Here is a 14,581-nt window from a genome sequence, read left to right on the forward strand (position 1 = left end):
ATAGACATTTAATAGAGGTGATATTCTATAGACATTTCATGGAGGTATATTCCATAAACATTTAATAGAGGTCATATTCTGTAGACATTTCATAGAGGTGATATTCTATAAACATTTCATAGAGGTCATATTCTATAGACATTTAATAGAGGTCATATTCTATAGACATTTCATAGATGTGATATTCTATAGACATTAAATAGAGGTCATATTCTATAGAAATTTGATAAAGGTCATATTCTATAGACATTTAATAGAGGTCATATTCCATAAACATTTAATAGAGGTCATATTCTGTAGACATTTCATAGAGGTGGTATTCTATAAACATTTCATAGAGGTGATATTCTATAAACATTTAATAGAGGTCATATTCTATAGACATTTAATAGAGGTCATATTCTCTATAGACATTTAATACAGGTCATATTCTATAGACATTTAATACAGGTCATATTCTATAAACATTTAATAGAGGTCATATTCTATAGACATTTAATAGAGGTCATATTCTATACACATTTAATAGAGGTCATATTTTATAAACATTTCATAGAGGTCATATTTTATAAACATTTCATATATGTGATATTTTATAGACATTTAATAGAGGTGATATTCTATAGACATTTCATGGAGGTAATATTCCATAGACATTTAATAGAGGTCATATTCTATAGACATTTAATAGAGGTCATATTCTATAATTATTTCATAGATGTGATATTCTATAGACATTTTATAGAGGTGATATTCCATAGAAATTTAAAAGAGGTCATATTCTATAGACATTTAATAGAGGTCATATTCGATAGACATTTAATAGAGGTGATATTCTATAGACATTTAATACAGGTCATATTCTATAAACATTTCATAGAGGTGATATTCTATAGACATTTAATAGAGGTGATATTCTATAGACATTTAATAGAGGTGATATTCTATAAACATTTATTAGAGGTCATATTCTATAGACATTTAATAGAGGTCATTTTCTATAGACATTTAATAGAGGTGGTATTCTATAGACATTTTATAGGGATGAAATCGGTGGTTGCAACATTCCATACAGGAAGAGATCACTATCCACTAAATCCAATTTTTTTATTTCTATATCTTTGCATCATGATGGTGTCAATTTTAGAATATTTCAAACTTTGACTATTCTATCTGACAGAATTACAATATCGAAATAAGTATGTCTGATATTAATACAATAATAATTCAAATAAAGCTTTCTCTTCAACTAAATGATTTACACGAGTTCCCTGAATCTCAGATATTTCAGACATTTGCGTAACCTTCTTTAAAGCGCAATTAAAAAATACAAAAGGTTATTTGTCGAATACTTATCTCCAATATCGCTGCTTAGATAACAGATCAGAGTTCATTTGTTAAAAGTTGAGAGCACTCTACAGGTTAATTAACATCCAACTATTCTATCTATGTAAAAAAAGCTATTCCCTCGTATATATAAAATTTATACTATATATATACTAGGCTTATATTTCAATTTGTATACATTGTAATACAAAAACAAAACAAAAGATTTCGCGGATTTTATAAAAAAAAGTTGTGGAGTTTCAAAATTTTCAAAAATTTAATTTTTTAGAGGCAAATTTTAACAAAAATCCCCGGGTCACGCAAGGTCCCACAAAAAATTTTGGTCAGAGCGGTTCAGTCACTTTGACTTCAAACAAACAGAAAGACAAGAAAGTATATTTATAGATACTACCCCATTATCAGGTTTTGATTGTGCAATGGTTAACGTGCTTGACTCGTCATACAANTCAAACCCATTAATTGCAAAATTAAAATCTGATGAATAGAGCCATACTGATGAGCCCTTATAGGTTGAAACACTAGGTGTCTAAGGAAATATACATATATATATCTTAACATTTCACTTAAGTTTTAGTTGACATTGTAGCTTTGAAATATATATTTCAGTTTAGTTATTTACTATGTAAGTAATACAAAAATTATATTTTATCTAATATCACAGCGAGGTATCATTAACATTATTGTTATCATTAACAATGTGCACTGTAGATTAAATTGGGGTTAATATCAGGTATATGTATATTGTATATATAAACAAAACAGAGAGCAGAACCCTCTCAACATAGTTCTTCGTTAGCAGCATGGCAACTACTATAGATATCCGAAAAAAATCTTTTTTTCAAAATTAGCCAAAATATATGATGAAAGATGAACAAATAGAAGAAATGGAGGAACAAAAAATATAGTCAAAATATTTTCATCTGTTATCATAAATTATTTGATATTTTTAAAAATAAGAAAATATTTTAAAAAAGGTATATATTTGTACAGTTATCCTTTTTTAATAGGTAAATTCATATTTTAAAGGATTGTACATGAATCCCAAGAAAATCATAGAAATAAAATGTTGTAGACAAATTATTAGAAACATATTTACTGCTACAAAGTGGAGATATCAACCAACAGAGATTTTAACAAAATGGCGGTGTTGACGTTTTTCAAAGTTAATTCCGCTGTTTTCATATTTGTAATAACATCAACGATTTAATAATTTTAAGAGATTAAGAATGAATCTATTGATGACGAACCCTGTTCGTACATTTTAAAAAACTTATTGGTCAATATAAAAATTAACTATTTCAGTTTTGAGTTTCAATATTTACCACACACCTCTGACCCTCCAGTAAAAGTAAATTTAACCTAAAGTCTGACCGGGTCAACCTTGTTGCACCGGCTAGTCCTAATGAGTGTCTGCTTTATTCCAGTACAAACTGGGACCGGCTCGGAAATTCAAATGTACTACAAGATGCTCCAATAAACACGGGAATTAGGAGACGACCTTGAGATCTTCTCTGATCTGAATTATTGATCAAAAAAGGAATGGTCATAATGTCTAAAGAGCTTTTCAAAATGGGGACTAGCTTCTCTGTGGCGCAAACACATAACATCCTATTTCAAAATTTAGACAATTTTGATTTTTTTGACATATCATTATTTGTAAAAATTCTTGAGAGCCTCTGTCGATTTTAACGAAACGAAAATGACAGACCACATTTTAGGTATACCACGGCTAGGAGGTCCAACTTGTTGGTAATCTTGAATACTCTATTTCCAAGTTCACAATAATATTTCTAAATGAATCAGAGACGATGCTAAAGTTGTCACTATTTTTCTCATGTTTTTGGAACACCCAATGCTAATACTTTGCATGCCAGAGTGAGTATTGATTACGACGCTGACAAGATATTTATTGATTGCTGACAATGATGAATTTGAGTAGAACGCTGACAATAGATCCTGCAAGCATGCCTAGGAGACAGTATCCTCCCATCCACTTAGATCTGAACCAAACAACATTTTTTTATAAATTATAGATTTGTTTTCAAAATAAGTTATGCTTTGCTTTGATTTCGTTTCAAATTCGTTTCGAAACAATAAATAGATCGCGTTTTTTTTCTCAAACTCCAATTTTTAAGGTACTTATATCTTTGCAACCCGATCTCTGGGACCTTTGATATCTCAAACTAAGAATTCTGCTGGATCAAAAAATCGAAATACTGCGAATTGTAAGAATAAAAAAGAGTCTTGTAATCATTGCGTTTGCTAGGAAAGTAATACCTTTATTTGGCAAATATCAGATAACAGTTTTTTGATTAAATATAAAACCGATATGTACTCAACTAAAAAGATTATTTGACTAAAAAACTAGTTTTCACATTAAAAATGTAATAAAACTATAATTAAAGTGTTGTCAACATTTGTCTTACTAATGCTGATGATACATTACTTTCCTATGATTGACACTAACATGCATGAGTTTTCAAATAAAATGTTATACAACTTATTTTTTTTAATTTGAAAGTTAATAAAAAGTATTTGAATAAAGATTGGCTCAGGATAAAGCTGTTTGATAAATTCTTTACAAAGCTAAAAAGTTTGTTTAAGGGGACTGCAGGTAATCGTAATTTCAAGTGACCCTCCATGATAAAATTACAATGCCCGATTAATGCAAAACAGAAACAGGGATATTGATCTAATTCATACTTGATCAGACAAAGCCTTTCATTGCCATTTTTTAAAGGAGGGTCTCTTCAGCAGCGTCCAGTCCCTTTAAACTTCTTCTCAAACCACTAAATCGTATAAAATCTTAATATATTTTGCTTGTCTGTTCTGCATTAACGTCAAGGCCCCAAAGTTTATGTGTGAACTCACAAGACCCCTAGAAAAGGTTTATGGCCAGTCAAAATTAACAAATTTGTCCCAAATAATTTCTATTAAAGTTTTCTTTTGGAAATCCGCTGTGTTATTTTTTCAAAGTTACGAAAGGCTTTTAAAAAGATCACCAACAAGATAATATCCAAAAATACTAAACCTGTAGGGGTACCAACAAACAATGTGACTTCAGAGATGAATTTCATGAAATATTTGTTCTTATACTTATATGCCATTATAGCACAATATTTAAGACAGACCAGTTGATTTTCAAATTTAAGGACCCAGAGGTCGACATTAAAGATTTATTTATTCCAAAAAGGTTGTTGCCTGGAGATGTAGGCTGCTGACGTTATACAGTATCCACCTGCCAAATACACAAATTTAACAATACAAAGGAATTGATTCTTTGCCACAAACTCTGAATTTAAAATCCCCATATCTTTGGAACCCAGTGTCGCAAATCTTTGATATTTCAAACTTACATTATTTGATCTAACAGAATTCATAGTTTGAAATATCTAAGGTCTACGACATTGGAATCCAAAGATATCGTGTTTTAAAAAGCAGAGTTTGTGGCAAGGACTCAATTCCTGTAGAAATGAGCATGTAAGTATAAGGGAGCTTTTTAACTTTTGTATAGAGTTATCACCACATGAGTTTAAACTCAACTCAAACTACTCAAAATTGGTTACTTAACTCTCAACTATACTAGATGTGCAATAAGTTGGTTCGATTTTAAGACTGAAAGAAGTGTTCGAAGTAAGATTTCGATTCCTCTGGAGACCACCGGAGGGATTTCATTTTCACTGGAGGGGTTTGAAGAGTCTCTTTTTACAATTTGAAACTTTACGCAGGGTGATTTACAGTTCACTGAGGGGATACATATACCCATTTAAGTGGTTTATAATTCCATGGAAGGGATTCAGATATCTATATACAAGGGTTAATAATAAACCTGGAAAGATATTTGTATCTCTCTAGTGGAATTATAAACCCCGTTGAAAGATATCTGAATCCCTGCAGTGCAATACGTTTGTTCGTTTCAGAGAGTTTTTGGAATTTCAAAATGTTCCATAAAAGTCGGAGAAGTTTTAATTCAAATTGTTTACTCTTAATATTTGCTTTTCTTACACTATACCAAATGTTGACCCTCAGCAAAAAGTATGCAAAAAATTAACCAAAAACGAACCAAACCAAACAATCTACAACATTTTTTGGGTTTTTTTCCTTTTTTCTCTTAATATTAAAACGTTGCAAAGTTTAATAAAAGTAAAATTTAGCAGAATACAGTTTTGAAATGTTTATTTTATAAAAAAGTTTTTTAAAAAGTTTATTGAAAAGGGGTTGCANAACAAGCTATAAAAACCAAAGGAATTGAATCTTTGTCACAATTTTTTTTATAATTCCTATATCTTTGCAAACCATGATGTCGTAGATCTATAATATTTCAAACTATCCATTTTGTTAAATTAAATAATCTAAGTTTGAAATATCGAAGGTTTACACTGTCAGTTCGTAATTTTATAGGAATTAGAAAATTTGAGACTTAATTCCTTTCCTTGGTTCAGTTTCTCTTAAGGCCCAAATTAAAGTTTTAAAAAATCAAACCCCACGTTTTGTGCCGACTCAATACTTAACACTATAAAGGCTGGGGGTCTGAATCTAGCCTGGGGGGCGTTTGGCGCCCCCCCCCCCCAGAAAAAGGCCTCAGAGAATAGGTATAGGGTTGAAATGCATGTTCATAGCGCAAGTTTTCTTTCCCAGCTCAAAAAAAAAATAGACCGATAACTTTTATAGTTTGGTGCTAGGGAGGGTGAAAAAAATGCCAAAAAAAGGGTAAAAAAATGAAAAAAATATTTTTTTGTTTTAAACAAATATCAAAGTGTGACACATGTTTCTACATGCATTTTTCAAGGGTTTTTTAAAAATGTAGTTTTTAGATCTGTAGCTTGAGTCACAAAAAAAGTTATGGGCTATTTTAAATATTTTTTCAAAGACCAGACTTTTTTTCCGGCCTGTACCCTACCCTTTAAATTAATAAAAAATAAAAAATTTTACTGAAAATAAATAAAAAAAAATGTTACCTAAAGTTGACCAAATCACAGAAATCAAAATATAGCTCCAATCCCACATTATAACCGGCAAATATCTTAAACAAAACATGGGTTTCTTTATCATGTTAATAACATGTGAAATTATATTTTTTATAAAATCATAAATCATAAATCATATTAACTTTAACTTTCCGTTTCTGGTAAGGAGGGAGTTACTGAGATTTGAAAATATAGTTGATATATTGTTTCTGTAGATTTATTTCAGAAAGTTTAAATAGAATTATTTAATATCTTCCCAATTTTAAAGGTAAAAAATTGGAAAACCAAATTTTGGTATTTTTTTCAAATTGGAATGCTGCTAGAAATTCCCAAAATTTTTGGAGAATTTTGGTATTTCTCTTTTTTAATGCTTACCGATTTTCTCCAAACTTAGACAATAGGAACAAAGGAATAAACGTTATCCTGAAACAAATATTATTAAGCGCTTTAGAATGTTTGTTTAGTAAAACAACCAGAAAACTGATAAATGATTGTCGTCTTTTGTTTTCTTTACATAGGAAATAGTTCTGTTTAGAAATAGTTCGATTGCAAATTACAAAATCTTTAATTTGCGAATATCAAAAATAAACCAAAAACTCTTGAAATATGAGGATTAAAATTAATCTTATGCTCTTAACAGGCGAAAGGGGAGGAGGGGGAGAGTGTGACCCCCCCCCTCACCTTGAAATTTTTTGACATTAAAGAATTAGTAATTTTAGAGTATTTTGACATTTTTAATGAATATGATACGTTCTGTGTAAAAAAATAAAATAGAATAAATTTTTGTTATTTAAGCCACAGATCTAAAGACTACATTTCTTAAAAGCCCTAGAAAAACAGATGTATAAAGACGTGCACATCTTAATATTTGTTAATAAAATAAAATAAAATAAAAATTTTATATTTTTACATTTTTTTTACATTTTTTTAAACCTTCCTAGCACCAAAACTATTTAAGTTAGCGGTCAAATTTTTTCTAATGAGCTGACCTTAAAAAACTGGGCTATGAACATGGATTGTATCCATAAACCTTTACTCATAAAGACTTTTCGGTGGGGTGCGTGGGACACCTCCCCCCCCCTTTTCTAAACATAGATTCAGATCCCGGTGACTGTTTAGGGTTAAGTAAACTCTGTATGTAGAAAATAAGATTGAACAAATTCCCTTAAGCCGTCTCATCTGTTGGTTACCATGTATGAAATATGTATAGAAGTGAGCTTAGCTAAAAAAATCAGCAACAAAAATCAAGAATAAATTAGTTAAAAATTAAGCTGGTTGCACGAGCACCTGACTATAGATATTGACCAGCACCATGAGGGAGGGGAGGGGGTTGAACAGGAGATGAGAGCGCCTAAACTAAATAGCAAGGAATGCGGAAGAAAAGAAAACATGACCGGAAAAAGGTGAGCCTGATCTATTGTAGAGTACACTACATCTAGAAAAAAAAAATTATTAAAAAATTTATGAATCAATTATTTTTTTTGTAGATGTTTAGTTACCTTTAAAGATGAAGGGAAACGCTAGAAAAGTAATGAATGATTGTCCAAACATATTAAAGAAAATTGCGAATTTTCTCCACCATCCCCGGCAACAGCCGCCATTTTCTTTTTCATAACGAATTGAGAACTGGCGCATTTTTCTCTTCATTTCCTTTTCCAACTTTATAGATCGTCTTTGCTTGACTTGTTCCTCTTGGTAATATCTCTAAACAAGAAAAATTTGAGATTTTATACAAAATTGTTAATAATTTGATTAATTTAGAAATATAAATTGATTATATTTTGATTAAATAAATTTTTTTAATCAGATTAAATTCATGAAATAAAAATCTTTACTATCTAAATTAATTAATTATAGATTAGAAAATTTAACTTTTATTTTTAAGATAGAAACTCGAGAATATTATTTACCGCTAACGGCAGCGCCAGATATAGATCTGCAGAAGCCAGTGCAAATGCTAATACCAAAATCAACACATAGATGGCAGAAGTGTGTTCTGTTATTGTTTCCATTCCGAAGGTATCTGTTGAAATTATCAGACAAAATAGTTGACAAAGAACTGCAACACATACTCCTACACCCTGTAATAATGGTTTTTTTAATTGATAAAATTTTTAATATATAAATATATATTTGGCTGGTCTGTTTGTTTATTTGTATCCAATTAATGTCAACGACTAAACATGGAAACCAAGCGCACCCAAATGTTGTGTGGCAACTCATTAGAAAAAGGGTAGGTTTAAATGGACGGTAAAAATTGAAAAATTGTGCCTGGAAAAAATGGAAAATCCGGCTAGTGAAAGAGGAAAATCCAAGAATTTTTTTTAACTGGAGTAAAATTTAAAAATGGCGACTTGTAAACTAACACAGTGAATTAAACAATTAAAAGAAAGGCTTGTTACTAGAAATGGGCGCTTCGCTGAAAAAAAATCCTACCATTCCGATAAAAATGGCTGCCATGTACTGGTTGCTTAAATTTGCCGCGCAGCTGAAGGTCTGGGTAAACTGGGCCCCGCAACCAAGGAAGAGAAGAGAGAGGAGAACCAGGGGGAAGAATGGATGAAGATAGACGGATAGATGGATGAGAGAGGAGCCAACCATCATGTAGACAGAGAGAAGAAGGAGGGACAGGATGTTGATAGTTTGAGCCAGAACCATGATAATACTAAACCACCTAAACAGAAGTATATAATTACTAGAAATTCAAGGCGCTTCGCTTCTAGGCAATTAGGGTGCTTCGCGCCCATCTTCTATTTAAATTGTAAACGTGTTCTTTTTGTTTACATTTTAAAACAAAGAAGAAAGAACTTTTGCGTATTTTTAAAAAAAAAATCGCGGATTTTCAAGAAGAATTTAAAGCCAGACAAGCCAAATTTATATATAGATAACATTCTAAAGCCTTAGCATGGGGGGGGGGGTAGTTTTCAAATTCCCCGCCCACTGTGATAAGTCAATAAAGACTTGCAATACATGTATGTAAAATAAATAACGATTCCAAAACAGCATCAAGATTTATTTTGTATTTGCAATTAAGTACAGGGTTGCTTTATCGTACACCTTGAAAAATCGTGATTGTTATTTTAATACGCACTTTGTCCTTAGATGGCTATATATCAAAGATTAATAACAATCTTCAAGTCGTTAGACGATTGTCATGTTTGCTGTACAGAGCTGAAAACCTTCGGATGGTGGATATCGAGATCAATGCTTTATCTCCTGAGCTGAAAACTTTAGAATGAGATATCCTTAATCCCGATTACTTAATCTGAGTATCCAATGGACACACTTTTGATTTTCTTCTTAAACCCTTCTTTCTTGGATATATTAGAGAAAAATCAAAAAATGTTTTTTCTAAATTAGAGAGTCCCTCCCGTTTCTGTATATAATCTTAAATGGCGCGCAAAATTTCAAATTTATCGTTTTCATATACGCACCTCTGATTGGTTGAATTTCATACACTTTTCAGGATACAAGTACAAGATTAGGTTAGTCTCGATATTAGGAAAAAGAGAGGATCAAGCATTAACCTCGATATCTACCATTCTAAAGTTTTCAGTTCTGGTTTTACTAAATCCAAGATTAGGTTAATACAAATTCAATATCCAAGAAAGAAGTTAAAAATTCAACCAATCAGCGTGTCATGTTAAGATGCGCTCTTTAACTTTTGAAAACCCGGTTTTTATTTTTTTGCGCATTTCCGGTGTTGATGGTGTCATATCAATTGATATCAATATCAATTGTGAACAGTTAACTTTAGTTCAATCGGATATTAGTCCAATTAATATAGCATCGTATCTATAATTGTAATCAAAAGTAACTTTTATACAGTAGGGATATACAAAAAAAAAGGATTAGAAAGAAAATCAAAAGTGTGTCCATTGGATTAAGTAATCGGGATTAAGGATATCTTATTTTAAAGTTTTTAGCTCTGAGCTGGGAACTTCAGAATGGTTTATATCAGGATTAATGCTTAATTAATGTTTTTGCAAATCTCGAGACTAACATAATCTCGAGATTATGTAAGTCTTGAGATTAAATATTTAGATCAACAAATTGGGTTTTAAGAACGCCAGATTGGTTCCTTTTCTTGACTGGAAGGGCCTTCAATTAATTTCTCACCTATATATTTATTAATACATTAGTTAAAATTAGTTACAAAAGAATCTCCAACGTATTATTAAATATTTTTCTTAACCGATTAATTTACAAAATTTGTTAGAAATTGCGGATTTATTTCTGGGATCAATTTTATTTTCAAGGCTGTTATTGGTCAATACAATTTATTCCTGCTCTCTCATTGGAGAAAATAATGTTCGGATATCGAAAGAGAGAGAAAGAGAGTGGATTAAGGACTAAAATTAAAAGTTTTCACAATGAATATTCGGATTAAGTAGTTGGGATTAAAGGTTATCCATTCTAAAGTTCCCAGCTCTGGGTACATTAATGCAGATTAAATTTAAATCTTTTAAACAAAAACAAAAACATATTTTGGATTACTGATTTATTTTAAAAAGTACTTTTCTAGTGAATGAACACTATCAAATCCAAGCTGAAATTAATTTGATTTACATATAAACCCAGTACACAGAATTCTTGTTATTTGCTTACATTGGTTTGAAAAGAATAGTATCCAAGAAAATTAATCAGTTTTATTTCTTAATTCTCTTTTAATATCTGATTAAGCAAACCATAGCAGTTTAATTAATGTTTCTGGGAAATGTATTTTTAGATAAGATAAGTTGTTGATTATAAATTGTTAATTGTAAATTGATAATTGTAAATTAATTGTAAATTAGTGTCGTGTAATTTCAAGTGACCCTCTATTTAAAAGAACATGCTCGATTCACAACAGCACTGTTCAATTATGATTTTTTTCGTTTAATGTTTTCTTGCAGTAGAAATGCACAAGTTACTTTAAAAATCAAAAAAAAAAGACTTCGATATCTTGTTAGAAATCCAACAATTTGATAAAATACACGAATTCTTTCTCAAAAATTCTAATACTTTATCAGACAGAAAGAGATTAACAACAATCATATTTAAAAAGTTCAGTTTGGAATCTTATCTTGACTGAAATTCTTACTTCAAAGAGAAGAGTTGTTTGAAATTTCAGGGAAGTAAGGAAATCAAATTAAAATTTATGTTTGCAAAAAATCAAATATTATTTTTTACTTTTACGAACATTTCCATTCAAGAGAAAATTTTAAAAAGTTTTAAAGAACTTTACCTTGTTTTGAATATACAAACAATTATTCCAGAAACCGTCATGAAACTGTAAATGGAGGTTACATTTGATATAAAAATAATAAAAAAAAAATTAGAAAACATTATTACAAAGACGTTAAAATCTTAAGTTTTAACTGGAATAATTCGGCATGACAAACATTTCAAAAACTCTTTAAAGAAAAAATTTAGAGTTTTAAAAACAAGAAATAAAAAAGGCAAAAATAATCTATGTCAGGCATCAGATATATATTATTTTATATTTACTTGCCTCAAACTCAAATTTTCTAATCCATTTTATCATATTTATCCATATTCAATAGATCATTGCAAACTTTGAATTCTAATAGATCAAAAAGTTTAAAATATTAAATGTTTACGCGTCAGGAAAAAAATAATAGATTTTACAAGTTACAACTTAAGGCCGAAAAATCAATTCCTTTCCAGGAAAAAAATGTATAACAACGGTAAATGAGAACGCCATCCCTGAGAGCTAGAAGAGGAAGTATATCTCCTGGAATAGGATTCATTAGCTCTTGGTTTAATTCATTCAGCATTAACTCAAACATCTAAAACAATCATAATTCTACACTGTATCTCTGCCGGCCAAAACCGATATACAGTTCACAACATATTGGCGTATGAGTTTGATACTTTAGAATATAAATTTTTCTTCATTTTATAAAAATGTTTTGCAGCGAATTTCAGGAAATATATCTTGTACTGTATGTTATCATACACTGAATTTCCTAATATAGAGAAATATCATCCCACAACAAAAATTGCATTTTTATATTACAAGTTCGGTATTGACCGGTGCTAATACAGTGTAAAAATGGAGGCAACAAAAATATTTGATAACTCTAATTCTCTAAACCCTTATAAATGTGTAACCAGCTGGTGTAAACCTGTGTTATTTCAATTTTTGACGATTTGACCTTAAAAAATTCATAGTTTAACAAGTCAAAGGTTTACAACATCAAGTTGCATCGATATAGAAACTAATTACTCTCACCGCGCTTGGTATTAAATCATCATTTTAACTGACGTGCCGGTCGTTGCCCGGGGAGTTTTTAAAAAAATGTCAACAATTTGTTTAGTTTAAAGTCACCCCAGGGGTATCCTAAAAAATTGTTGGCCAATTTATTCGGCCAGCCATAGATAACAAAAAAAAAAAATATATATTATATTATATTTATATTTATTTTAAGAAAATTGCAGATTTTTGCAGATTATTGCCGATTGTAAATTGATTGCAACAATTTCGCTTTAAAATTAGGGCAATTTGATGCTATATAATGTGACGCAAAAGAATAAAAATAAAAATTTAAAGTTTAAAAGTTTAAAAACTGAAAGAAAAAATGAAAAGATGAATAACTTTATAAAAAAAATATATATTAGGGATGCATGAAAATGAAACTTACTATTTTAGGAAGAAAAAATTAAACAAAACGTAAATTTAAAAAAATTTCAAATTTTTTAGGTTATTTTGAAAACCGAATTTTTTTATGTTTTTTACCTTATTAATTTGAGGAGAAACAATGAGTATATGAAAGGGTAGGGTTGCCGCCACACTGTTGATTAATATCACACAGAATACCAAACCATACCTGAAACATATCGTTCATCAGAGTTGGAAACTTTAGAATGGGATACTTTTAATCCTGACTGCTTAATCCGAATATCTAATGTGGACACTTTTAATTTCTTGCTTAATCCATTCTTTTTGGATATAGTACAGAAAAATCAAAAACCGGGTTTTCAAAATTAGAGAGTCTCTCCTGTTTCTGTAAACTTAACGGCATCCTTAAACCACCGTTTGAAGAGCCGTAGTAATTTAATTGGGTAAAAAAATGTTTAAACAATCTGCTAATTGTAAACTGAATTTTTTTTGTAATAAATACTATTTTTTAATTTTTGTTTTCAAGTTTAGTCTTATTTCCAGATCAACAGCTGTCTTGATGAAATCTTAATAAAGTAGTTTGAAAGTTGTCATCTGCTAATATTCTGCATTAGTTATCCTGCTATTGTTTGTTTGTCTGTCTGTTTCTGTGTGTGTTAGCTGGCTGGGCGTTGCGCATCGTTTCAAAAACGTACAGGATCGAGTCTATTAATATTTTTTTTAACGAACGGAAAAAAACGTTTACGAACGAATTGAAAAAAGTACTTGCATGCCCAACTCTTAATTATATGTTTCATGAAGCTAAAAACTAAAAATAATTAATTACCTATCTGGAACTAAAATAATTAATTACCTATCTGGAACTCTTTTTTGCGGATTTTCAACAATAAAATCTTCAAATCGAGTAGGTTTCCCTCTAAACCAATAAAATGCTTTTTAAAATCAAAAAAAAATAATAATTTAAATTCTTACGCAATTTCTAGATTTAAAAAATTTATACATCCCCCTATCCCCCTCCCCCAAGTGAAAAAGGAAAGCCATATTTTTATTAAAATTGTCTTTAATCAGTTTATCTTTAAACTTAGTTTTCATTTAACACATAATTGTCTTTTCTACATTTTCTTTAGAATTAAATTGCTTTCTTTATTATTTTCGTTTTTATTTTCCTAAAACTTTTTCTTGGTGTCAGAAATTGAGTGAGTTCGCTTGTTTCCGGGACACTAAAATATAAATACAAGCTGCTCAAATTATATTTGTTGTTAAGTATGTTGTATAATGTATTGTACTTAATACTCAGTAAATATTAATACCATATTCCATATATACTGGTTGCCCCTTTTTGCTCTGTTTGTAAACAGTGTATTGCACTTTTCACAATCCTACTAAACCTAACACCGCTGCAGTCAGTTAGATCCTATACCCAAACAATTTATTAGGTATAGATTTATATTCGATTCATAGTGTTCTTTTGTGAAACTATCAATATAACAATGATTATCAAAATAGAATGCATGAATTCTTATTCAAGGTATATATTGTAAATCTATATTCCTTCAAAGCTTTGTCTGATCTTGAAAATTTATTATTTACAATATTGATTGATTTCTCAACAAAGTGACTTGCGCATTTCTATTACGGGAAA

General features: G+C 30.0%; 1 protein-coding gene across 1 annotated transcript; it reads right to left on the reverse strand.

The window, feature by feature from the left end:
- Positions 1 to 2,755: 2,755 nt before the first annotated feature.
- LOC111709255 (uncharacterized) lies at positions 2,756 to 14,203 on the reverse strand. The gene is made up of 13 exons (XM_023482883.1): positions 14,106 to 14,203; positions 13,793 to 13,855; positions 13,057 to 13,147; positions 12,024 to 12,106; positions 11,542 to 11,586; positions 8,751 to 8,988; positions 8,225 to 8,395; positions 7,814 to 8,018; positions 7,602 to 7,749; positions 6,690 to 6,737; positions 6,306 to 6,370; positions 4,549 to 4,585; positions 2,756 to 3,347 (listed from the first exon to the last, which is right to left on the reverse strand). The coding sequence occupies exons 4-13, from the start codon at positions 12,104 to 12,106 to the stop codon at positions 3,254 to 3,256; spliced, it is 1,134 nt and encodes a 377-aa protein (XP_023338651.1). The 5' UTR covers positions 13,057 to 13,147; positions 13,793 to 13,855; positions 14,106 to 14,203; the 3' UTR covers positions 2,756 to 3,253.
- Positions 14,204 to 14,581: the final 378 nt, after the last annotated feature.

This window comes from Eurytemora carolleeae, unplaced genomic scaffold, assembly GCF_000591075.1.
Source record: "Eurytemora carolleeae unplaced genomic scaffold, Eaff_2.0 scaffold255, whole genome shotgun sequence".
Classification (NCBI taxonomy): domain Eukaryota; kingdom Metazoa; phylum Arthropoda; class Copepoda; order Calanoida; family Temoridae; genus Eurytemora; species Eurytemora carolleeae.

Coding starts and splice junctions, on each gene's coding strand:
- LOC111709255 (XM_023482883.1), bottom strand. CDS start 12,106: ATGTTTGAGTTAATGCTGAATGAATTAAACCAAGAGCTAATGAATCCT. Junction 4,586..6,305: donor TGTGATTTGGTCAACTTTAG/GTAACATTTTTT, acceptor TGTATTTGGCAG/GTGGATACTGTATAACGTCA. Junction 3,348..4,548: donor TCAGCAGCCTACATCTCCAG/GCAACAACCTTT, acceptor TGTTTGGTTCAG/ATCTAAGTGGATGGGAGGAT.